Consider the following 27419-nt stretch of genomic DNA (forward strand, 5'->3'; position numbering starts at 1 on the left):
GGCACTGCTGACTTGAGTACATCTAACTTCCATAAATATTCTTTACCCTGTTCTTTCCCTAATTTAGCTTGTATTCTTTCCCCTATGTTGTTAATATCATGCCACCTCACCCATCTTCACCCCTCTGTGCTGGACACAGGTGCGGATAGGATGCCCAGCGTGCTTGCTTGCCATTTGCTCTCTCTCATCTCTTCATTTGCCCCTTTCTTCATGTGGGTCTGGAAATATTCCTTATAAAAAGCTTTTATAAGTGAGAATGAAGAGGCAGAAGAATTATAGAAGAGAATAGGCAGAGAAGAAGATGAAGAATGGAATGGGAATGGAATAAATGGGAGACAAATGGAAAATTCAACAACAACACAACAGTAGCACACAACAACATCAGAAAAGCCTCTAACCCCACCAGTGCTGCACATAAAGTTGAGATGCTAGCTTCATGGATTGCGTTGCTCAGTCTGGACCTTCAGCCTGTTGGAATTAGGGTTACCATCTTTGAAATGCAAAAAACCCAGAACCCTCCTCACCCCCGCAGGGCAAGCCGGCCCCAACCCCAACCCAAAGGCAACTCCACAGCTGCCCCCTTCAACAGCCACTAACAGCAGGGGCGGCTCTAGACCCCAGCGCGCCAAGCAGGCGCCGGCGCTGCCGCGTCCGGGGCGGCCTTCTCTCTTGAGCTCCCGCCGCATGCGGCGGGCGGTCCCGAACGAGCCCCGAACCCGCGCAGCCCGCGCATGGCACTGGCGGGTCCCGGCTCTCGGCTCCGCGGCCGCGCTCCTCCCGGCTGACCGCGCCGTCGCCCGTCCGGGGGTCGGGGGTCGACCAGGCGCATGCGCAGAGGCTCCACAGAGCAGAACCGGGACGAGAGGACCCCGCCGGAGGAACGGGAAAGCGCGGCTGCTCCGCTGCTGAGCGCGCGTTCTAGAGCGCGCTGCCGACTAACAGTATCTAGAGAGATAACACATATAGATAAAACTGATACCATCACTGTCCACAAATGGGCATTTGTTTTAGCAGCACATTTGCTAGCCACTCTCAAACATAGTTTCATTTAGCCAGTTGTCATTGAATGTGCCTTTTCTGATGCGAGCTTTATTTCGGGGGTGTAGTAGGATCACTCGCACCATCGCCCTGATCTTCCATTATTTAATATGCCTCACACATCTCTTCACTCTTGCATGACTCATACCCTCTCTCACACACACAGGCATGGTGCACTTGTGTCTTGGTAGGCAGACAGCTGCTATATTTTCAACAGTTTTGATCTGTTATAGCTTAAACTGCGGAAGTAGGAATAAGATTGTCTCTTTGAGAAATTACCAGCTCTCATGAACTCCTTTATCCCTTAGATTTTTTCCCCCTGGGATCTTACCTACTATTTCTCTGAGATTGTTGAAGTCTGCTTTTCTGAAGCCTATTGTCTTATTTTGCTGCTCTCACTTCCTCCTTTCATTAGAATCATTAAATCTATCATTTCACAATCATTTTCAGCAAAATTGCTGAATAGTCAATACATATTTCTGTTTTTTATTTGAGAAAAAGCACATGATGTAGTCATAGAGAATGATGATAATGCAATACTTTCCATTCCAAAAGTATCTTGGAAGGATGTTCAACAGCACTACCCATTGTCCCAAGGTGACTGATCATAGCACCTGGTCAGGGAGGGATCTGCAACATCTGTGACAGCAGATGGCTGACTTCACATCCACTAAGGCTTTCCATGATTCAACAATTTTGTATCAACCAGAATTCGTAAATTGTACATAGACAGATTTCCCAAATCGTTACAGTCCCAAATTTAGGAACAAGTTTTATTTTATTTAGTAGAAACAGTTCCACATTTATAGTTTTATGGGGAAGTTTTATTTAAGAGAACAACACTCCTCTGCAACATTTGTAACCCCAATATTGCAGCATCCTGTTAATGTGTCAGAGCCAAATTATGAAAATACAAAATTGGCTACAAACAAGAGTGAAACTAACTAGTTTATTTACAGTGTCCAAATTGAATATAATGCAAAAGTAAATAGACAGTATAAATAATGAAAATTGAGAAAGACTTAATATATTATATTATATACTTATTATATTATATTACATTATTTAATTATATAAAGATCAAATACACACCTTAACCTGCCAGTATCCAGTCCCTACTTATAAAACATTGGATACATGCACGTCCTTCAGTGCTTTGTACAATAGGGGTGAAATATGTGCTTAAATACTTTGTTGAACTGAGGTCTAAATTCATAAAATACTGTATGTAAGAGACAAATCTTTCTACTCAGCCTTCCATTAAGCTACTATAAACACACACACATACATACACGCACGAGTCTGTCCAGGATCATCACCATAACTGCCACAAATTTGTATCTTTTTTTGACATTTAATCAATTCACTTTAAAGCTTTTGTAGGCAAAACAATTAAATTGCATCCTTTGGAGAAAGTGACTTGCTGCACATGTGTGAGAGCTACAGCAGACATTCATAAACAGTTTCTGCTGCCTCAGCAAATATTAACCTTTCAGTTTAGTTTACAGTATCCTTTTTGGCCGGATTATTATGTGGGAATACCTGTGTCTGAAGAAAAAAGAACCCAGGCCCCAGTTTTCCAACCAAAAGTCAAGGGAAGATAAAGATTGTGACCTCCTCTCAGAGAGTGATGCAGTCTCAGATATAACTCTCAAAGGAATAGATGAAAGGATCAATAAACTCTAGTAATACAGGGTTTGCAGAAAAAAGAGCAGAGAATTGTATGATTTGTATTGATCTTCCTAAATATTTATTATTTTCCCCCGTTTTACAAAGAAGAAACTGAGACTTGGAAGTTAAGTGACTTGCTCAGGCCAATCACTAACAGAATAATAATAGAATTTAGTATCTCCTCACTCCCAACCTTGTGCATAATCCATTAGACCATGTGTTTTTTGTTATCTTTCTCCAACCGTACTTATCCGAAATTCACATGTGCAAATTTTCAATAAAAACCTGGCTTCAGGTGGCTTTTTTCTTTTTTTAAATCCCCATGTAGTGAAAAATGCAGTTAAAAATAAATGCTGTTGCTTCAATTTCACTGAAGTTTTTGACACATGAAAATGGCCAAATTTCACAAGAAAATTCCATTAATATGAATACGTCTCTCAGCTTTAGTTGCCATAAACACCTGATCACCGACACTGCTTTAAATTAGGCAATTTGCACAAATGAAAGTTGTATTTGTGGATGCCTTTAATGGCTTGCAAACTTAAAACCTCCTCTCTATAATTACTTTACCATAAATCTAATACCAACCCTCCTCACATTTTTGAATTGCAAAGTGAATTGTGGTGGGGGTTAGCAGCAATGTATGAGGGGGAGAACATAAACAATAAATAAAAACCCAAACTTACCCCTCTGAAATTCCAGCCTTTTGTGGAAGGAAACAGGGAAAAGTTGTTCTGTTGTTGCCGTTTAGGCCTGAAAGATGAGACAAGGATAGCATTTACTGTTTGCATTTTTAGCCTGGGACTCTCCAGATCAATAGTGGGCAAGAGAGGGAGTGGCACGGGGAAATAGCAACATAAGTGCTAAACAGACACCTTAGATTTCCTACTGTTTTGTTTAAACTGGATAAAATCCTGACAAATTTCTCTTTTCGCTTTAGTTAGTAAACACTATTTTCATATGGTTTGAAAGCCAAAATAAAGAGGCAGCCTTACAAATCTATTGAGACATGTGGAATTGATTTTCAGCACTGACCACCCATAGCTCCCAGTGACTTCAACACTACTAAAAAACCAGGCCATCTGTGCCTTCTTCAGACCATGTCTAAAATTATACCAGGAAGAAGATAAAGGCAACTTAACAAACTTTTGCTATCAGTTGACATACAGATCCAAAATGCATTTAAACCAGGCAACATTTACAGCTTCAGTTTATTCTGAAACTCCTCTCCTACAATACATTACAATTACATATGCAGCTATCTCTGTAAAGTAATCATCACAACCACCACTTTATACTTGTATAGTGCCTTTTATCAGCAAATCTCAAATTGCTTTACAGAGTTGGGCAAGTATTATTGAGATTTTACCAATGAGGAAACTAAAACAAAGGTTGAGTCACCTGCTGAAGTGTAGCAAATCAACAAATTGGTGACAAACTGAATCCAGGTGTTACTCACATCATTAAGAATACTGCTAGCTGCCATTTACATTTATAGTTTTAAAAGTACACTCCAAGATAGATCCTGCTGTCTGGATCACTCAGTGCATTTTGGCTCTGCCTATAATATAAACAACAGTGACAGGGCACCTGTTTCAAATACTGTTGTCTTGTGTAGGGTGGGTATGACCTAATCATGTTGTGATTGACTTTTAACCTGGCTACACATGATCACCACAGGGCTTCCAACCACATCACAAATGTAAACTACTGTAACTGGGTCAGGGGACCACCAGATTCTAAACATATCTGACAGTTACATTTTTACATTTCCAGTTAGGTTTGAGGGAGGTAGATTGTTTGTTTTGGGATTATTTTGGAACACCACCACCTTTCAATCATGAAGAACAGATTATTCAAATAAATAATCACTTACCTCTGGGAAAGTAAAGAATTTATGAATTATTTATTCAGTTTATTAAAGCTCTCTCCAAACTTAAAGACACTATAAATATTATATATAAAAAAAAGCACATGAACAAACTCCAGGTGTATTAATATCAACAAAAATTCCTCAAGTGCAAGCCAAATAAAGTTTTGCCCCCTAAGAATCCATAACTCCTACCAATCCACACAGATATTCTCACCAGCCCAACTTATTCTTACCCTAATGAATATATCCTGCAGGGAAAGCCTGACAGAATACATTGATGTTGCAGTATGCCCTCAAAGTCAACAAATCCAGACTCTGCTGGACCAAGAGAAAAGGATTTCTCTTTCTAGATGTCTAATTAGCCATCATGCCCTTTTATACAAAGGGGGGAGGGGGGAACAAGCAACAAGAACACAAAAAAAACCTCAAAATCAGCACAATAGAAGGCTGCATGTCCTGCTGTGAAGGCAGGGGACTGGACTCGATGAACTTTCAAGGTCCCTTCCAGTTCTACATTTCTATGATTCTATGAACTGCCATCCGTCCAAGAGAGGAAGGTTGTTCTTGTAGTTAAGGAACTGAACTGAGACTTGAAAGATTTAGGAACACTTCCTGGCTCTGCCACAGATCTCTTTCATGACCCTAGGCAAGTCACTTAATCTCTCTGTGCATTAATGTCCCCTCTCTCTAAAGTCGGATAATATTCCTTTCTGCAACCTTTTGTCTGTCCTGTCCAGAATGTGAGAGACAAGGTGGGTGAGGTAATATCTTCTACCGGACCAACTTCTGTTGGAGAGAGAGACAAGCTTTTCAGACGCACAGAGCAATTCTTCAGGTCTGGGAAAGATAGTCCCAGGGTTACAGCAAAATGCAAGGTGATCTGGTAAAACCTCCAGACATTATCTCCAGGGCTACAATGATCAACACATCTTTCAAAATCCATGGGTCCTATACATGCCTATCATAACATGTCATGTACATCACCCAATGCACTAAATGCTCCAGTAACAACTATCTGGGCATGGGCGGCAGGTGAACCCCCACTTTAGGGAGGCTAGCCTGCCGGCCCTGCCCCTTCCACCTGAGGCCCCGCCCCCGCATAACAGGAGGAGTCCTAAGGCCCCCCTCCCATGACCAGAGAAGCCCCGACTCACCCACTCCAGCCCCCCCAGGCCAGCCCGCTCAGCCCCAGCACCAGGCCAGGCTAGCCCGAGCACGGGGCCAAGCCACTTCCCCCCCCACCTCTGAGTGCCACGCTGGGCCGAGTCACTCTGGGCCGAGTGGCTGCCCCCTGCCCGCCGACTGAGCACCGAGCCGCTCCCCACTGCCTGAGCGTGGGGCCAAGCCATCTCCCACCCAAGTGCCAGGAAGAGCCAGTATCCGCCTCTCTGCCCTCCTGCCCCCGAGCCGGCGGCCCCAGTGCCCGGCTGAGACATCTCATTCCCCTGCCTGCCGCTTGCTTGCAGCATCCCTCCTCACTCCCCCACCCCTGAGGAGAAGCAACACCGCGAGCAGCGTGGGGATTGGCGCTGGGGGAGGAAGGCAGAGTGCAGGTAGGTAGGCGGCAGCAGCAGGCAGTGGGAGGGGTGGGCGGGGAAGGGGCAGGGCCACTGCGGCCCAAGTGTCCCTCTGGGGCGGCTGCACCAGGGAAGGCTTAGGCGGTGAGATTTTTTGTCTCCCGAGGACCGCATTGTATCGGGGTACAGGTGTACTTTAAAAAGCTAGTTATTTGTCTAGAAAGTGTTTCACACTCTTCTCTAGGAAGTGGCATACACAGCTGATCCCACAGTAGGAATTCAGGGTGGGATTGTGAAAACTACCAATGGACTTTCAACAGGACTTGTGCTCCTAAATCACTTAGACCCTTCTCAAAATTCCACCCTTACACCATATTTCTACACGTTTCTTCAACATTTTAATGCTACTATCCCGTAAGTTTTCCCTTTTCTCTTGCCTTCCTTATCACAAAGCCAGACCATTAGTTTTATTTTAATTCAGTATGGGGAAAACAAAAGACACTTCGTCTTAAGCAAGTATGGCATGATTTATATAGTTAAGACAACAATTACAAGGGAAAAGAAAAACGTAACAATACGAACAAGTCATTTATATCCATCCCTGCAATCATCACTGTAACAAGAGCTTGAAACTCTGCAATGAGTGATATACATTTGACATGCCTATTAATCTACTAGGGGCTCTGAACTGAAGACCATCCGTTAGCGCAATTCTGATGACTCAATTTATCATTGTCAAACTGTTATCAGCCTGTAACTTTGAACTACGTTGAAAGCATCCAACACCATACGGATAACAGCCAGAAAAGTTTTTATAGAACGAACTTGATACTTAATCTATGTTTTGCCAATATTCACCCCTCCCCCTATTCTGCACCTTTACTGGCTTACAAATCAGCACATCAGTTTGTTTTGGTTAGAATGAACCACTCTAATATACATTCATAATGGAATGCCAGTTTCTTTCTTTCTCCACAATCATGCTGTTATCAGAGAGCCCTAATAGAACAGCTCAGTGAAAGAAAAGTCTTACCAAAAGGAGCTTTAAATTAACAAAGTAATGAAACATGTCAAGACACGGTTTGTTATTCTGACACCAAAGTAATTACTAATTTTTCATTGTCTGGTACACACTGAGGGTGTAACAAAATTCTCTACAAATTGTTTTTCCTCCAATTTGTGCTCTTATAAGCAGCAGAAATCAGATGGAGGTAATTACACTGCAAGCCTATAGTTATCACTTTAAGCATTAAGCTTCCTTAACCAACTCCCTCAAGGACTGACCTTTCCACTGTTATAGAACTGACTTCCCCATTTTCTGTTTTAGGGTATGTCCAGACTACCCGCCGGATCGGCGGGTAGCGATCGATCTATTGGGGATCGATATATCGCGTCTCATCTAGACGCGATATATCGATCCCCAAACATGCTCCCGTCAACTCCGGAACTCCACTAGGGCGAGAGGTGGAAGCAGAGTCGACGGGGGAGCCGCAGCCATCAATCCCATGCCGTGAGGACGGGAGGTAAGTCGAAATAAGATATGTCGATTTCAGCTACGCTATTCCCGTAGCTGAAGTTGCATATCTTACATTGACCCACTCCCAGTGTAGACCAGGCCCCATTTATAGTATACAATACCAGATTAATCAGCATTATGTGTCTTATTATTTCAAATGGCTGACTGTTGTATATATAGAAACCACTTTCAGACACGCAGAAAGTAGCCGAACTCCACTTATAGTAGAGATAAGACCAAATCAAACCCTGGATCATAACTTTGGGGAGGTAAGAGAGAGAAGAGGTATCAAAATGCAAGATGAAATTTGAGTTTCACAAGTGTTTTTTTTTTATAATGGGCAAACCAAACCTGAACTACAAAATGTCTAAAATGTAAAGCTGAAATCAATTTTTGCAGCTTTAGCCTATTCCTAAATTATACTGAAGCAGAATGCACATCCCAGAATGCTTCAATCCATCTCCAGTCAGAAAATGCAATTCTCAAGAGCAAAGTCCTGTTTGCAGCTTTCAAACTGGACCTTTAGTGTCTTGGAGTCACTTCTATCCTGCAATTCCTCTATCCATCTAGTAATTTTAGCTGGAGTTTGCCTAAACAAATACTGAAGTGTGCAAGAGAGTTTTAAAATCCATCTAATTAAAGTATAGTGTACTGGTCTATATTCCACAGGATACGTCCATCAACGCCATTCACTCATGAGACCAAAAGGAACAGCTAAACTAAAAGGTACGCACAGTGGAAAATATATGATTTAAAAGGAGATAGAATAAAGCTGAAACAGATATTATAGAAAGGGTTTTCCAGGTGGCAAGAACAAGAGAGAGGAAGATTCTTGCATTGCCTCCTTCCTTGGTCTCTCCAAGTGCACCTCCTTAGATAATAGGCCGGGGTGGCCAACCTGTAGCTCCGGAGCCACATGCGGCTCTTCAGAAGTTAATATGCGGCTCCTTCAATAGGTGCCGACTCTGGGGCTGGAGCTACAGACGCCAACTTTCCAATTTGCTGGAGGGTGCTTACTGCTCAACCCCTGGCTCTGCACCAGGCCCTGCCTCCACTCCATGCCTTCCTGCCCCCTTTCCCGAGCTTGCCACGTCCTTGCTCCTTCACCCGCCCCGAGCCTCCCGCACACTTCGAAACAGCTGATCAAGGCAAGCTGGAGGCGTGGGGAGGGAGTGGGAGGTGCTGACTGTCAGGGCTGCCGGCAGGCAGGAAACACTGTGAGGGAGGGGCGGGAGCTGATGGAAGGGCTGCTGACGTATTACTGTGGCTCTTTGGCAATGTACATTGGAAAATTCTGGCTCCTCCTCAGGCTTAGGTTGGCCACCCCGTAACAGGCCATAAACCCTTACCATTTCTGGAGTGGAACCCCAAGTAGTTCTTCTTTTAGACTGAGTCCCCTGGCTACTGCACCCTGTGTAACACCCATGATTATTTAGCAGGCCTAAATTGGGTTCAGTGCCTACAAGTCTTCCGTTCAGGAGCTTGTGACCAGTGATGAATACAGTGATCCAGAAGAGCTCTCTCAAAACAACGTAACCTTGTATCTAAACAGTAGGAACAAAACATAATGTAAAAGGAAAAAGAAGTTTCAAACAAACAACAGTCTATATGCATGTCTAGTTTTCCCTACGCCTCACCACCCTGTGGTTGCGACCCAGGTAGATTTTGCTTCTTCAGATCCTGCAGTAGTTTCTGCATAATGAATGAGGGAATTATCTTTTTTTAAAAAATTAATAATATCAATTAATTTAAAATTAATATTGTTGACATTATCTTACCTGGCAACATAGAATCAAAGCAGGCTCTTGGGGGAAACAAACAAACTGAAGCAAAGATAAGATACACCACCAGACAGAATACTAAGGGTGCTTAGGGGATTAATAGAAGGGCTATTCATTGGAAAATGCCCACATACCAGGCTAGCAGATTAATTTTTCACAGGCCTGAACCTAGGATAAAAGGGGCATTAAACCAAAGACCCCAGCCTAGATAGGGAGTAGGCACAGTGAGAGGCAGCAGTTACTTGGGGAATTGGGAAGAGATGCTGTGAGTGAGAAAGAGCAATCTTCAAAGGGACGGAGGCAGCTGAGCTAAATGGAAATTACCAAAACCTGCAAGGAAAGGATACTGCATAGGTGCACCCAGATGTGTACAGTCTATTGTATTTACTTTTTAACTACTTAGTCTCCTTTAGATCATTTAGCTCTCAAATTTAGCCAAACAAGTCTTGCAACTTAGCTGGAACCTGGAAGTAGCATCTTCTCAGCTTAGTAACTCAGACATTGTTTCTTACTGCTTTTGAAAGTTTAAGAGGAGATTATTTATCTAGCCATTGTGTTGCTTTCTTCCTACTTTTCTAAGAACCCTGATATTGAAATAAATCAACATAGGTATAAAGTAAATCTTCCAATCATCCAATATAGCCATACAATAACTATCTCAATAACCAGGTTGCATACAGAATTCATAAATGATTACAGACTGAATCCATTACCTTCACATTTTCCAACATGGGACTGTATGGCCAAATACCTAGTAGGAAGCTGGGCATTGTCAAAATAGTAAGGTAAGAGGGAAGAGACAGACGATGGATAGAGAGACTGGAGGAAGTCGAGAACGCTGCTTTCCTCCTGGAGCCAGGTCCACAGCTACATGCTGCAAAAGTTTGTAAGTAATAAGCTAAAGATGATTCATTAGTATTGCCTTAAATGCTTATATAAGGTGCTAACGTAATAGGAATTTACTATAAATGCCAATTGTTTTGCACTGTGGGATATTAGATTTAAAATAAAAAGGCATGGCAAATAAAGCTCATTTAAATATAATGATATTGTGAGCAAAATAATATTATCTCATCTGCTGTTTGCAGTACAGTAGACACAGTAATTCAAAATTAACTAGCATTAGCATAATGTCTTGTCATGAAACAAAGAGAATTAATGATACCTACTTCAAGTGCTTTTTGTAGAAATAGCAGTGTGTAATTCCACGTTTATTGCATATCACTGACGCCACATCTAATTTGCTCCATTTACAAGTATGAAGCTTCCTGAGGTTTTTTTCCCCCCTACTTGTCAGCCCTCCTAACTCAGTCTTGGATCTGAAAGTCATACTGGGTTCTTTCCTTCTCACATATCCCCATTAGCCATAAAAATTCTGCCAGTTAAATTCTGCCCTCATTTGCACTCTACATTCCCATTCCGTTCAATTGGGGCTACAGATATGTAAGTGGGGGTGAACTTACCCACACCACTGGACCCTAATCTGCATTTGCTGATGATGCACCAGTCAGAATAGAAGCCAGCTCCCACTCCAATAACTACCACAGGAATTAAAAGTAGTAAAACTGTAGGTTTGTTACTAAAATGTGCAGATATTACTGTGAATAGACAACAAGGAATATAGCTGCTGATTAAAAAGGTATTGTTTTTACATTATCACTTTTTAGGACAGAGCTCAGATTAACAAAGAATTTAATGAGAACTATTGCTTAGTGTTTTCCTGTGCAACTTTTCTGTACTCTGGGGCCTAATATATTGAAAGGTGGGAAAGGAGAAAGGAATTTTAAAATGACACTTAGCGGGAAGGTGCGCTGCCTGTCTTAAAGCATAATGATGTGGTAACATGAAGGATTTAATTGTGGTTTAAATTATACATTTGACACCTATACCTGAACTTCCAGTCTTTCCACATGTAGAACCAGTACTGACTGCAATAGCATTCAATTTATAGACCACAAATTAGTTTTGTGTTTCTTGTTACCTATTTAAAAAGACACAGCTGCTACATCTGTTTGAAGATGAAAGTGGGGCTTGCATACTGATCTACATGGATACCATGTAGATAATAGGAGGAGGAGTTCAAACAATCTAAGAGTCAAACTCCTTTGGAAAGTAAAAATTCTTTTCAAATAGCTAATCTTTGGCAAAAATAAAGGTTGTTTCTACAGCTGTGAATATTTTAATAGCATACTGGTAAATAATAAGACTGACTGTTGAGAACATTGATGTAAAAACTATCCCCTAAAATATCAATTGCTGGCAACTCATCAAAAAGTGTAAAACAAAATACTTTTCATAAGAGTAAATTTATTTTTAAAATACTGGTATATATTCATATTCTTGATTTAAACAAATTTTCAAAAGGGATTTACCTGGTGAAGACAGATATGCAAGAGCATTTTTAGGCATACTAATTCAACTGGAGTTTAATCTGTTGTACATTACAAGTAATAATAAATCAAAGTACTTTTGGTATTAATTTAAAAAACTGCTTCTAAAGCAAAATATCCTCTAAGTGCAACTTTCTAAACTATACTTTTGTTTTAAATGCTTGTATGACTAACTCATGAAAAAAACCTAAGCATAATATATTTAGGAATTACATCCTTGTGTGCATTTGCGATTGTGATTTTGAAATTTATGAAAGTATTGTGGTTCTCTTCATTGCACTCTTTTGCACTCAAAGGATGGACAGCCACATTTTGCTCTGACAGCGCTGTGACATTGCATTCCATAGGCTTAATGAAAATATGCTTATGAATGTGAATATAATGCAACTGGAATATGCTTTATGCAAAAGGTCTCTTGTAAGGTATCATTACAAAGCTTATAATCTACTGAGTGTGTTCATCCTATTTGTATGCATCTATCATTCTTGTATAACTCTGAGGTCCTATTGTAATTATGCAAAGTGTGGGTCATTGATGGTGGTTTAGAATCTTGATGGCTCCCACTGACTAGAACAATTGATTATAAATGGCTTACAAATGGGAGGGATAGCACAGTGGTTTAAGCATTGCCCTGCTAAACCCAGGGTTGTGAGTTCAATCCTTGAGGGGGCCATTTAGGGAACTGGTGTAAAAACCTGTCTGGAGATTAGTCCTGCTTTGAGCAAGGGGTTGGACTAGATGACCTCCTGATGTCCCTTCCAACCCTGATATTCTATGATTTATCTGCAAGCCTTCCTGTGTCTATGTGGGCCAGCTATAGGTAATGAAGAATGAGGTCTAACAGGACATGTGACCTGATACTTTTCCATTTAGAAGGAGAGGTGGGGACCTGGAGACAAATGATTCCTGCCTTTTGCCAAAGCTATAAAAGGGGGTGGAACAGAACAAAGGGGGCTGCCAGTCCCTGTTTTCCACATATGATGTCTGCTGGAACTAACAAGGACTGTACCAGGGGAAAGGATTGGGCCCAGACTAGGAAGGAGTCTAGTCTGTGAAAGAAGCTTATTGGAACATCTCTGAGGGTGAGATATTATCTATAATCAGTTTCTTAATGTATTAGGCTTAGACTTACGTGCTTTTGCTTTTATTTTGCTTGGTGACTTACTTTGTTCCTTCTGTTATTATTTGGAACCACTTAAATCCTACTTTTTATACTTAATAAAATCTCTTTTGTTTATTAATGAACTCAGAGTAAGTGATTAATACCTGGGGGAGCAAACAGCTGTGCATATCTCTCTATCAGTGTTATAGAGAGCAAACAATTTATGAGTTTACCCTGTGTAAGCTTTAAACAGGGTAAAACGGATTTATTTGGGGTTTGGATCACATTGGAAGTTGGGTGTCCGGGTGCTGGAGTCAGGTAACCTGCAGAGCTATTTTCACTTAAAGCCTGCAGCTTTGGTGGGGGTGGCCCGGACCCTGAGTCTGTGTTGCAGCAGGCTAGTGTGTCTGGCTCAACAAGACAGGGTTCTGGAGTCCCACGCTGGCAGGGAAAATGGGCTCAGAGGTAATCTCAGCACATCAGGTGACAGTCCCAAGGGGATCTCTGTGACAGAACCCATCACAAACACCTACAAACACAATTTATTTGCAGCAGGATTTTCACAAGCCTAACAGAGCAGAATATGGCCCGTAAAATTTAGGTCTCTGTCCTACAGACCCGAATTCCCTCAACTCCCATAAGAGTTAGTGTGAGTTGTGGGTACACACCATTTCATCAGAGTCCACTCAGTATAGCAAGATTGGGTTCTAAATGCTTAAAAAGAAACAAAATTATTCATTGAGAGTGGAAGAGGGATTTTTAGCAGCATATGCTGACATACCAAATATGAACATAACATTTTTAGGCTGCAGTGTCAGAAAACATTAAGCAAGAAATTAAATAGGAAAACAGCCTGAGAATCTGGATCTATGCAAATGAAAAGCTGAATCAGTGAATCAGATACAGTCAACAGTGAAACAAGACTTACACCTACTGTTGTTCCATGCTTTCTTCACAATATACTTATTTACATCATGAATCAATGCATAGCAATGTAAAATATCCTGACTCCAGATTACCAAAGAAACCACAACATCTTTTTCCATTTTTGCATTTGATTCATTTCTTGTAAAAATAGAGTATTTTCAAGATGTTGTCTTCTGAAGGGAACACTTTTGAAGATCAAAAGGGAGATTTAGGTTTTGATGTAAAAATTGTCAAAGCCCCCTATTGATATAGCATTTCAGCTGGTGAAGAAATATGGGCCTGATTTAAAGTTTTAAGGCATTTTTATTCTGAAGTTTTAACTACTGCAAATTAGTGTGATCAATTACAGTTGATATAAAACATTGAAAAGCAGCTGTGTGATAAATGTATATAAGCTCCTACCCAAAACTGAAATACAGATTTCATGGCTGCTAGCCAACAGAAGTCAACAAGCCTCACTACGTATACAGCCATAGAGGTCAAGCCTTGGTCCCAAGTGCTATCCCAGAGTAGATACAAATACTTCTGCTGATGTTGTAAAATGAGGATGGATTCAGCTAGGGAAGAGTTTTTAAAGGGTCTATATTAATTTTTCTACTGAAAATGTCGCTTTTGGATTTCCAAACTTTTCACCAGTAATGTTGTATTAATGTTATTGGGGATTTGTTTAGTTTTGTTTGCTTTTGTTTTTTTAAATACTAAGAGCAGTGTCCATGGAACAGAAAAGGATTGAGAGGATTAGCAGTTTGGCTAAACGGAAACAGCCTAGAATTATTCCCATACAGTTTAAAAAATGCTGGGAGGAAACAGGGCAGCAACATTTATATTAATTTGTTCAGTTGCTGTGTCATTGTGTGTCTGTGAAGCAGCTATATTTTTATGAATAGAGCAACAATTTGTTTTAAAAGTGTTGCTAATTTTTATGTTAAGATCAAATGTATGGACAACATCCTGTGCGCATGACAAAAACATCCAATGGCATTGCTTAAATGGCCACCTGTCACAAGAATACCAGAGGAAAAACCTCCAGGAAAAAAGACACACCAGTATTCAAATTCAAAGAAACAGAATTAATTTCATTTTGTTTTCAAACAGAAATAAGCCCTCAGTAAAAACTAGTGGTCAGAAATATATTGCAGTCCAGCCAAATAGTGTTGTTATTGATGGCTTCAAGAGAAACTTCTTAAATCTTTAAGGAAATCACACAAGTTCCATCTCATCACATCCATGATAAAGAAAACAGGAGGTAGCTTTCATAGGATGTTATTTGTTTTCTGAACCCATGTCATGTGGCTTCATTTTAGATGAAACTATACATTGTCATGCTGACAAACAAAGCTGTGGTTTTCACTCCACAGCTATTATAAATTATTTACTTGGAAATGCTAAATCAAGAGATCAAAATTACACAAATATTATTTGTTTTCAAGAAGGTGATCCAATATTGTTTTAAAATTTCTCTACTGCTATTTTCTTGCTCCCTCATTTTGAATCTTTATTTATTTTTCCCGCATTGTATCTTCCATTTGGGATATGGAAGGCTGCGAGATAGATCTGTATGAAACACCAGATAAGACTGTTTCAACATTTAAACTTCAATCACCTTATTAGAAGTTTTCACAAGTACTATAATGTATAAGACATTTTTTGTCAATCTTTTAAAGGATACTCTATGCTACTTTTTTATAGCTGGTCGTTAGAGACATGGCATTACGCCAGTCAGTCAAGGAAGGAGACTTGCTTTGATAAAATGTAATCAATTAAAAGCAGATTGTTGCTTTCAAAATATTTTTCACTGAGAAAGATTATTGTTGCATAAAGGAATATTTTTATAGCTAGCATGACTATAACATGCCATACTTCTTCTTTGTAAACAAAGAAAGACAGTCTAATTCTAGGAAAGTTACAAGTCTCAGCGCTGAGAACTAAAAAACTAATTTTCCAAGTGACTGTGGCCTTGCCAATAATCTTTAACTGTGATGTGTGGCAACCACCTGCTAAGAAAGTGAAATATATCCCCATAATTCAGTGTCTAAACTAGCCCTGCATTCAGACTTTCCAGAGCCAGGAATTGTAGCAACTATGCCAAATTCCATTTAGCTGCTTTGTAGATTATCATCCAATAATAGGCATGTAGAATCTTACTAAGTACTTGATGTGTAAGGTGCTGAGCACATGCCTAACTAAGTAAATGAGCAATAAAATGAGGTGAAGAGTATTAAGTGCTAGAGCTGGTTGGAATTTTTCAACTAATGTTTTTTCATTGGCAAATGCGGATGCATTGAAACCAAGTCTTTTCAGTGAAAAGTTTCTGTTCTGACAAATTTTTGAATTTGAAAAGGTTTGGGAGAAAAATGTTTCAAATTTATCAACATGAATTTTTTTGACATTTTCTAAACAAAAATCTCTGTTCTTCTGGTTCAAAATGGCTTTTTGATTCAAAATGTAGCTAATTATAGTGAAAAAAAATCAAAATGGTTGAAATTTAAACAAAATGTTTCAACTGACCTTTAATTAATTTTTTCCCCCCAGATTTCAACATTTCGGCCTGATTCAGGAAAGGAAAAAATTTCAAAATCTCAAAAATTTTCACAGGACAGGAAAACTGTTTCCGACCTAGCTCTGTTAAGGACCTTACCAAATCAAACCCTAAATGTAATTCACTTAATATATCAATTTGATCTCTGTACCAAAATCAAGAGCATGAGAGGTAAATGTTTTATTCATTTGGCCTCTCAGCATCACTAGATACAAATAAACTGTGCTATACTTAAAGAATTAAAGGAATCCTCACAGCTGAAACATCTTTAAACAGACATTCCTAGTATCTAAGTACATCAAACAACAAATGCTTTTCTCTGATAAGCAACCAGTATGTTAGATTTTGTTTCAAATTCAGTTTTGAAACATTTCATTCATATCATGTGCTACAAATAGAACTATACATTTCTAATTTATCAAAAATTAAGACACTGAATCAAAGTTTGATGTAGTGTTTACTATATAAATGAATTGAATTCATAAGTGTGCAACAATATAACACTTAGATTTACCAGGAGAGTTGACTGGCAAATCTTTCATTACACTTGGATCATTGGGCAGTCTGTTTGTTCCAAGAAGTCAAATTAAATGTAAATATTGAGCTGAATTCATTCCTCATTTACATTGTGCAATATCAGTGAAGTTGTACAGGTGTAAGTGAGGGCAGACAGTGGTCCAAGGGATTTAGAAACCCTGTTTTCCACTACATTTAATAATGTTGTGACCTTCCTGTTATCTATATTTGATCTTGATGTACTACATCTTTAAAAAGAATGTGGAGTACTTGTGGCACCTAGGAGACTAACAAATTTATTTGAGCATAAGCTTTGTTAGTCTCTAGGGTGCCATAAATACTCCTCGTTTGTTTTTGTTTTTTGATACAGACTAAGATGGCTACCACTCTGATACATCTTTAAAACAACTTGACGGTATTTTTTTAGTACTGAATTTTTCATGCCCCATTTTTTATAACAACTTGGGATTCTGTCTTGCAGTCCACATGCAGACAAAACTTCCAGTGACTAACAAATCAAGCTGTAAAACACATTCAAGTTAAAACAAAAATCTATGTCCATGTGGTAAACGTTGGATTGTTTTCCTCTTTGTTTATATTACTTCAACTTCCATTCAGAATAAAGCGACTACATGAACAAAAGCCTGTTTAAATGTGCAACACACTGGTTTTAACAACACTTTCAATACATACAATATTGTTTGATACCAGAAAATCTCTGCTTGCGCCCATTGTTGACTAATGTCAGCACAGCTCTAGGAATGGTACTGGTTAATTTAAGCCCCCTGAATCAACACAGAATGATGAAAATAGATTTTATGAGCCACTTAAGAGTAGCCACCAGAATTAATGAATACTGATCCCTGCCATGTGACTTTTGTAATCATAGTCTGTCATGTGACTGGGTCAGGAAACAAAGATCAGCTTCTTAAATACCCTTATTACAGAAGAATAGTGTTATCTATTAAATTATAATTTTGAATGTCTATTTACTTATTTATACATACATCCTATATATATTTAGCATTTGAATGTTTCTTTCAAAATTATAGCATCTTTAACAAAATTTTAGGCCTGAACAGTTTGATAATCTCTCTGAATCCACATAGGTAATAGGAACAACTTTCATATGGTATGTATTCTGTAACCAAATATTGCTTTAATAAGAGCATTTAGATCTTTATCAGGAGAATGACCATGTTGCCTAGTAAATAAGTAATTTTTGTCTATTTACATCATTATCTCTGAAGGGATATTTTCAATAATTTAAACTGAGATCAGCACAATGTTTTCAGTAATTTGTCATCATTCACAGCTGGGCGCCTGTGGGAACATTTCTTGCATCAGTGTTCCCATAGCAATTACTATAGAAACCTCTGAATGCAGTGGAGTAAAACCTGATGAAACTACAGCTCCCATGAAAGCTCCATTCAGAATATCAATTCAGGACAGAAAACATTTAGTTACCTAACCTTCACCATTACCAAGTTGTGTTTTACAAGCTCTCCTATATAAATTTCCCAGTTACGTTACAGCCTATTATATTTATTTCATACTAACATCAACTCTAAAAAGCATGTAAGAATACATTGCTAACAAGAATTTAGTTAAGACTATATTGTAGTGAATTCACAAAATAATATTGCATTAACACTAGTGATGGCACTAAAATACACACTTTGGATCAGGGACAAAACATTTTGAGTTTGGAGGTGTGAGGTTGGATCCTGGCTCTTGAAACAGTCTCAGATCATTTTAAACTTTTAAAAACAAGTTTAATAAACTGCACTGCAAAAATGGGAAATGCCGTACTGGATCAGACCAAGCGATCATCTAGGACAGAGGTGGGCAAACTATGGCCCGTGAGCCATTTTAAGCTGGCCCACGAGCGCCGCTGGGGAGTGGGATCTGGGACTCGGCCCCGCGCTGGCGCTCTAGCTGGGGTGCTGGGGCTGGGGCCACACCACGTGGCTCAGCCCCACTCCAGCTGGGGCGTAGGGTCGGGGACCACACCACGCTGCTCCTGAAAGCCGCAGCATGGCCCCTCTCCGGCTCCTATGCACTCCAATGGCCACCTCCGGCACTCCAAGGGGACCTGAAGGGGTGGTGCCTGCAGATGGGGCAGTGTGCAGAGTCACCTGGCCACGTCTCCACGTAGGAGCCGGAGAAGGGACATGCCACTGCTTCCATGAGCCACTTGAGGTAAGCGCTGCTCGGAGCCTGCACGCCCGAGCCTCTCCCCACGCCCCAACCCTGATCCCCCTCCCGCTCTCCAAATCCCTCAATCCCAGCCCAGAGCACTCTCCTGCACCCCAAACCTCTCATCCTCAGTCCCACCCAAGAGCCCGCATCCCCAGATGAACCTGCACTGTCGTGGCCACATTTGCAGCATCTGCAGCGGCATTGGGAACGGTGCATTATGGGCAGCTATCCCAGCGTTCAAGTGGCTGCAATGTGTTTTTCAAAAGAAGGGGGTGGGGTGGAGTGTGACAAGGAGCGTGGGGGAGGGAGAGAGTGGATTTTTGGAGCCGACACTCTGTCAGCAGCTGCTTTGCAAGTTCCGACCCGTTCACTGAAAGCAAATAGCCCTCTTTGTTTTTTTCCTCAGAGACCAGATAAGCAGCCTCCTCGAAATGGACCCCCCCACCCCCCCACACGCCGCGCGCTTCTCTCCTCAAGCCCCTTCCTTCCCCTCTCTTCAAGCAAACACTAGCTGTGGGCGTTCCAAAGGGAGCTCATTCACAGCAAACAGGAGCTGTGTTTGTTTTTTTGATAAGCAGCTCCAGGAGACCCAGTTCACAACAAAACAAACAGAGGCATCACAACAAAACAAAGAGAGTTATCTTTCTTTACTTAGGATTATGGGAAGGTTCCGGAGGTCAGTTACAGCGTAGTAAGATTATTCCCTGTTTACACTGGCACCCAAGCGCTGCAGCAGCAGTGCTATTGTCTTTATTCCTCTCGTGGAGGTGGAGTACAACCAGCGCTGTAGCCAGGGAGATACAGCGCTGTATGTGCCTTGCCAGTGTGGACGGGGAGTGAGTTACAGCGCTATAAAGCCACCACCAGCGCTGTAGCTCTCAACTTTCAGACTATGCCAGTTAAAGTTGTTTTCTATTTGTGTCACAGCATGTCAGCAACTACACGGTGCTTTATTCCGCAATTGTCAGGTTTACACTAATCCAGTCACATTTGAAGTCACCCTCCTTCCTCTGAAGTGTTTTCTATGGCCTGCCTTTAAATTAGCTATGTTTTTTAGTATGTCTTCGATCTGTTTTTTCACACTCCCCATGCTGAAGACTCAGACTCTGGTATCAAAAAGAGGCTTTATTAAAGATTAGGGTTTGGGAGGAGAAAAGCAGAATGCTGGGATGAAAAATTTTAGAGTGGAAATTTAATTCAAGAGCCAGTCGAACAAGAGTCAGCTGACAAATTTGCTAATTACAAAAACAAGAGAGCAGTTTCTCTCTGTCTGAATACAGAAATATCTAGGACCTGAACATGAAAAGTCAATGCTCTGGCTTGCTTTGGCTGTTAAAGTAGGGGTTGTAAAGAAATAAAACAAGAGAGATGTGATCTTGGCCAAGGATGATGGAAAATTACAATTTACAGCTATCTCTGTGGTCTTTCACATAATTGATAGCAGCAGCCATCAGAGCAACAGAAACATTATTGTATGTTTATATTTTTATATGCTATGGAGCAGTATTGGTCTGACTTATCTTGGAAGCACAAATTGTTCTGGGGATTTTTTTATTTTTACTTTATTGTGAATATGTACATGTTGCCAAATGCTGGTATTTTCCCATCACTTATCCTTTGTCCTCGGGTTAATAAAAAAACAGTTGCCTACCTTTTCGTAACTGTTGTTCTTCAAGATGTATTGCTCATGTCCATTCCATTCTAGGTGTGCACGCCCACGTGCGCGGTTGTCAGAGATTTTTTGCCTTAGCGGTACCCATAGGGTCAGCAGTGGCACCCCCTTGAGTGCCACGCCCATGTGTCAGTATATCAGGTGCTGCCGATTCTATGCCCTCTGAGTTCCTTCTTGCCAGCAACTCCGACAGAGGAGCGGGCAGGTAATGGAATGGACATGAGCAACACATCTCGAAGAACAACTGTTATGAAAAGGTGGGTAACTGCTTTTTCTTCTTTGAATGCTTGCTCATGTCCATTCCATTCTAAGTGACTCACAGGCAACGTCAATGGAGGTGGGCTTGGAGTTCACGGTCTTGCAGCGTGCAGCACTGCTCTGCCAAAGCCAGCATCGTCCTGGGCCTGCTGGGTAAGTGCATAATGGGACGTAAATGTGGGGACCGATGACCAGGTAGCAGCTCTACAGATTTCTTGGATCGGCACCTGACCCAGGAAAGCCGCTGATGATGCTTGCACACTAGCAAGTGTGCTTTGACTATTGCCGGTGGAGGCACTTTCACCAGTTCATATCAGTAGCAGATGCAGGCCGTGATACAGGACAAAATCCTTTGGCCAGACACTGGACGACTTTTCATCCTGTCTGCCACTGCAATGAACAGCTCTGTTGACTTGAGAAAGAGCTTTATCCCATCGATATAGAAGGCCAGTGCCCTCCTGATGTCCAGGATGTACAACCTGCGTTCCTCTTCTGATTTATGAGGCTTCGGGAAGAAGACAGGTAAGTATATGTCCTGTCTGGTATGAAACTGGGAAACTACCTTGGGAAAGAACACCTGGTGTGCCACAGCTGGACCTTATCCTTGTAGGATACTGTATAGAGAGGCTCTGAAATAAGCACCCTGATCTCAGACACCCTGTGGCAGACATTACGGCAACCAGGAACAAAATGTTTCAGAAGAGAAGGAGAAGAGACCAGGAAGCTGGAGGTTCAAAGGGAGGCCCCATGAGCCTTGACAGCACGTGATTCAAGTCCCAGGGAGGGACAGGGTCCCAGAAGTAAGGGTAGAGATGCTCTAGACCTTTCAAAAATCGGGCCATCATGTCATGAGTGAAGACTGACCTGCCTTGGAATGGAGGGTGGAAAGCCAAACCAGCAGCCAGATGTACCCTGATCAATGATAGGGACAAACCCTGGAGCTTGAGATGCAGAAGACAATCCAGGATCACTTGCAGCGAGGCCTACAAGGCCCGGATACGTTGTTCTGAAGCCAAGCACATGAACCTTTTTCACTCAGCCACGCAAGTTGCTCTGGCGGAGGGTTTTCTGCTACCCAACAAGACCTGTTGAATCCGGGCTGAACATTCTCACTCTTCTGCATTCAGCCATACAGTAGCCATGCTGCCAAGTGCAACGCTGCCAGGTTCGGGTGCTGAAGACTGCCGTAGTTCTGGGACAGCAGGTCCAGCAAGAGAGGTAGCTGCAGCAGGGTGGCTACCCAAAGATCCAGCAGCGTGATGAACCAGTGCTGGCGAGGCCACTTAGGGGCTAGTAGGATAACCTTCGCCCTGTCCAGTTTGATCTTCATGAGGACTTTGTGGATCAATGACGCTGGCAGGAAGGTGTACAACATGGCCCCCAACCACAAGAGCAGAAAAGCATGTGACAAGGAACCCCCATCCATCCACTGGAGTGAACAGAACACGTGGCATTTCCTGTTCTGACGAGACGCGAACAAGTCCACCTGGGGAGTCCTCCACTTCTGGAAGATAATACCAACCACCTCCAAATGGAGTGACCACCCTTGGCAAGACGAGAAAGTCCTGCTGAGGTGATCCACCAAGACATTCCTGTTCCAGGCATGTGCATGGCTACCAGATGAATTGCCTGCCGCATGCAAAAATCCCAAAAGGCGGAGAGCTTCTTGACAAAGGGCCTAAGACCTGGCACTGTCCTGCCTATTGATGTAATACATCACGGCGGTATTGTCCGTCAGGACCTGGACCACCTTGCCCTTCAGGTGGGTCAAGAAAGCCTGGCAGGCCAAGCGAACCGCTCTGAACTCCCTGACATTGATGTGGAGGGCCAGATCGTCCTGCAAACATCGGCCCTGGGTGCTGAGCTCGTCCAGGTGTGCTCCCCAACCCAGGTCTGAAGCATCGGAGACCAGGGTCAGCGACGGGGTTGGGTTTGCCAAGGGGACTCCCTCCAATACCGACCAATCCATGGACAACCTGACTACCCGGTCTAACTCATGCCTGTTGGGGATGTAGACTGATGCCAGCCATGATATCAGAGGCCGGAGACGGAGATGGAGCTGAGCATGGCTGACCACGTATGTACACGCGGCCATGTAGCCCAACAGCCATAAGCAGGTCTGAGCCGTGGTGAGTGGCTGGTTCTTTCCATGGGAGATCAGGTCCAATCTGGCCTTAAAATGCACTACCAAAAGGAAGGGTCTGGCTCGCGTGGAGTCGAGAACCACCCCAGTGAACTCTATTTGCTGGACCAGGGTTAAGGTGGATTTTTTCACATTTATTAACGGGCCCAGGTCACAGCAGGTGGAACACACCAGATCGAGGCTCCTCTGCACTTGCTCCCAAAACCTGCCCTTGATGAGCCAGTCATTGAGATATGGGAAGACGTGGAACCCTCGACATCTCAGGTAAGCAACCTCTGGCATCATACATTTTGTGAACATCTTCGGAAGCGATGAGAGGGCAAAGGGCAGCACCAGGAACTGAAAATGGTGTCCACCCACTATGAAACGGAGGAAACATCTGTGTCCTTGGCATATGGAAATAAGCATCGTTCAAGTCAAAGGCAGCATACCAGTCTCCCGGATCCAGGGAGGGGATGAAACAGGTCAGGGAGACCATGCGAAACTTTAACTTTCTGAAAGACTTGTTGAGGCAACACAGGCCCCGAATGGGTCTGAGGCCCCCTTTTGCTTTCGGGATTAGGAAGTAGCAGGAATAGAACCCTTTTTTCTTCATGTCCTGAGGGACCTCCTCTACCACCCCCAGGTGTAGAAGGCTCTCGATCTCTTGGATGAGGAGTTGCTCTTGAGAAGGGTCCCTGAAGAGGGACAGGGAAGAGTGAAGGTGGGAAGGAGGGGCTGCCAAAAAATATGGGGTATAATCCCAAGATACTATGTCCAGCACCCAGCGGTCCAAGGTGACCTGCGACCAGGCCAAACAGTAGGGATTAAGACGGTCAAGGAAAAAACAAGGTGGATCTGGGGAAGTGACTGGGGCATCGCTCTTGAGCGCACCTTCAAAAAGAGCATTTCTGGCCCCTGGGATGCTTCGCCTGGCTGGGCTGCACAGGTGAGCGGGAGGAGGAAGGGTGGTAATGACTAAAGCTGGTGTCTCTAGCCCTTCTCCTTGCAGGCCTTTGACGAGGCTGCCAAGGCCTTGGCAGCAGGGGTGGCCAGAACTGCTTCCATGCAGACTGCAGCATATGCATGCCCAGCGAGTGAAGAGTGGCCCGAGTGTCCTTTAACCCATGTAGCCTTGCATCTGCCTGCTCCGAAAATAGACTGTTCCCATCGAATGGGAGGCCCTGGATCGAAGTCTGCATCTCTTGGGACAAGCCGGCGGTCTGAAGCCAGGAGCTTCGCCTCATGACCACCACCGATGTGACGACACTGGCCATGAGTCCACCACATCCCATGCCATCTACAGAGAGCACCTCACCACCACGGTGCCCTCCTCCAAAAGGGGGCCAAATTCCTAGGTCAGACCCTGAGGGAGGGACTCCTTGAACTTATGGGAGGGAGTACCATAAGTTAAAACTGTACCTGCCCAAGAAGGCCTGAGGGTTCGCCACCAGAAATTGCAGGCTGGCTGTTGAATAAATTTTTCTCCAAAAAAAGGTCCAGTCTTTTGGCCTCTTTATTTTTGGGAGCTGAACTAGTGTGCCCCTGCTTGTCCTTTTCGTTGGCCACAGAAACAATCAGCGAGCCCAGAGGTGGATGGGTAAAAAGGTACTCAAACCCATATTCTCAGGTACAACCATGGAGAAGCCAGACATCATGGATGGCCCATTAAGGGGAATCCACACTACAAAGGCCTACCCCAGGAATTGTATACAATGGAAACCACTCAGAAATAGCATGTAAACAATGAAGACTGCTTGACTCATGGCACAGCAAAAGGATCTTTCCAAGCTGAAAAAGCTATAAAAGGGGGAAGTGACGTCATCACTTGGCCTCACTCCCTGCATAACTCAACATCTGGAAGCACATCCGGAGAACAAAGACTGAACTGGGGAGGTGGGCCCAGGCTGATGGGAATTTTCAGCCTGTGTATGGAAGATCTGTGAACTTTTTGTATTGTCTGTCAGGGTGAGACACTGCTTGATTCAAATCCTGTCTTATTTATAGAACTCAATTGCAATTTTACATTTATTTCTTAGCTGACCAACTTTGATCTGTTCTCTTACTACTTATAATCACTTTATCTTTCCGTAGATAATAAATCTGTTATATATTTTACCTAAAACAGTGTGTTTGAAGTTCAAAGGAAATCTGCTCAGGAACAAGGGCTGGTGCATGTCCTCTCCAGATTGTGGCAGGGGCTTACTGAGAAATAAACTTACACTGTTCAGCCTTCTGACCAGGGCAAGATGGTACAGCTCTGGGGTCCTAGGTTGGGGAGCTGAGGGGAATTGGCTGGAGCCTCTCTATTGTTAGTTCATGAGTGGCTAGAAGATGCATTCATATAACTCAGCTGGGTGTGTCCCTGCCTGTGGATGGCTGTGTAAATGCAGGACCTGGAGAGGATTGCAGCTTCTCACAGCATCGCAATGTGAAAGGGGGCCCAGGTTGGTATGCCAGAGGGCCCAGCGGTATCCCAGTTCCAAGTTGCATCCTGGGGGACCAGTCACAGTTGGTCTAGTAAAAGATGTTACTGTACTTCACCCACTTGTCTCTCAAAATTTATGGATTAAATCACCACCGAAGCCGTTTATTGTAAGTATGCCCGACACCATGTACACTATTCTTATTATGCATGATTAGAAAATGGAGAAAAAGCCATAATACAAAATAAAATGTGAGTGGCAGAACACTTTATGCAACAGCTTGAAGCAAAGAACTTTCCACGTTACAGCAGACTGGGAATGCATGGCTCACCATATACAGCACCTGAAATTCTAGATGTTCATCTTTTAGATAAATGAAGTAATGTTTAATCATTTTAAAAAAATCATGGTTTCCTACACAAGTTAGTACAAATCTCCCCAGGACAACTCATGCACTTTGATCTATTTTGGCCATTAGGGAGCTGTGATGAAATATGCTATAAGTATCGAGATTGAAATATGCAATTAATCTGTATCCTAAATGTGATTTATGTGCTTGACTTCTAAAAAGGGTATATTAGACTGACAAAAAGGGATCAGACTGTTTTAACAACCTCAGCTAGAGAGAAGATTTCTCAGCAGATCTGCACTTTCATGTCTATATGATGATTGCTGGGTAGATTTCAGTCACCCTCGCATGGAAGTGAAGTGAAATATGGCACACTAGTGACATAGGTGCAGGAAGCCATGTGACCCAGAAGTCTAAGGTGTTCTTTTACAGAGGTCTGTGGGTTTGCATGCAGATGGCTGATGAGTAAGGGTATGAGTCTGTCGTGGATTCTGTGACTTTCTGGGACCTCCACTACTTCTTCCACAGGGGCAGAGCTGAGGCACCTGTCAGCTCCAGGACCCGTAGAGCAGGAGCCTCCAGTCAGTCCCCAGGGCCACAGTGCCTGCCCCCAAGGCCATGGCCAGCCATCAAAGCAGCAGCACCAAGGCTGAAGCAGTGGCCAGGGCTCCGTAGGCCCTGCGGGAGCAGAAGCAGTGGCAGTCAGCCCCTGCCACAGGAACAGCAGTGAGGCTGGAACTTCTGCCAGAGCTCAGCCCCAGCAACACTGCAACTGTTAATGCCCCTGCCCCCCGACCAGGGTATTTTTAGTAAAAGTCAGGGGTAAGTCATGGGCTTCTGTGATTTTTTGTTTATTGCCCATGACCTGCCCCTGACTTTTACCAAAAATACCTTGACAGACTCTTAACCTTAATGATGTGGGGGAGGGATAGCATTGATGTGTGGTTTGAGCATTGGCCTACTAAACCCAGGGTTGTGAGCTCAATCCTTGAGGGGGAACTGGGGTAAAAATCTGTCTGGGGACTGGTCCTGCTTTGAGCAGGGGGTTGGACTAGATGACCTCCTGAGGTCCCTTCCAATGCTGATATTCTATGACAACTACCATGACCTGGAACTTTTGCTGTAGTAAATAAGCTCTCATTGATGTAAAATCTAACATAGGCCCTATACATTCTGTCCTCTGGGTTGGGAACAGTGGGACTTTTCCTTGTTTATCCTGAGTTCCAGTGTTTTTTTTAAAAAAAAGTGTAGTATGAATTAGATGGAGTAACTCACCTGTTGAGGAAGACCTTCTTGATGATAGCACCTCATCTATGACAAGGGATCAGGTCTATGATTATCAAACACATGATAACTACCCTTGGTGTAGTTAAAATACTGAATGGCAATCCTCTGTATGGGTAGGGAGATGCTCCCACTTGGAATCTGAGATATTTCCTGAATGCCAGGTTAATAGATATGTCAAACTATTTGACTTGTAGGCCAAGAGCAACAAACTAGTCTTGATGATGCGATGCAGG

General features: G+C 42.7%; 1 protein-coding gene across 5 annotated transcripts in view; it reads right to left on the reverse strand.

Annotated features, from left to right (window-relative positions):
• Positions 1–27419, reverse strand: part of ARHGEF3 (Rho guanine nucleotide exchange factor 3) — a 267112-nt gene that overhangs the window by 183472 nt on the left and 56221 nt on the right. For 4 of the 5 annotated variants that reach the window (XM_039546934.1, XM_039546928.1, XM_039546935.1 and 1 more), the window contains exon 3: positions 3396–3462. In XM_039546934.1, coding sequence (XP_039402868.1) covers positions 3396–3462 — 67 coding nt within the window. Of the gene's footprint in view, positions 1–3395; positions 3463–4168; positions 4189–27419 lie in introns of those variants that run through there. The other variant, XM_039546931.1, reaches the window with a different exon arrangement.

Source organism: Mauremys reevesii, linkage group 7 (genome assembly GCF_016161935.1).
Source record: "Mauremys reevesii isolate NIE-2019 linkage group 7, ASM1616193v1, whole genome shotgun sequence".
In the NCBI taxonomy this organism is placed as follows: domain Eukaryota; kingdom Metazoa; phylum Chordata; order Testudines; family Geoemydidae; genus Mauremys; species Mauremys reevesii.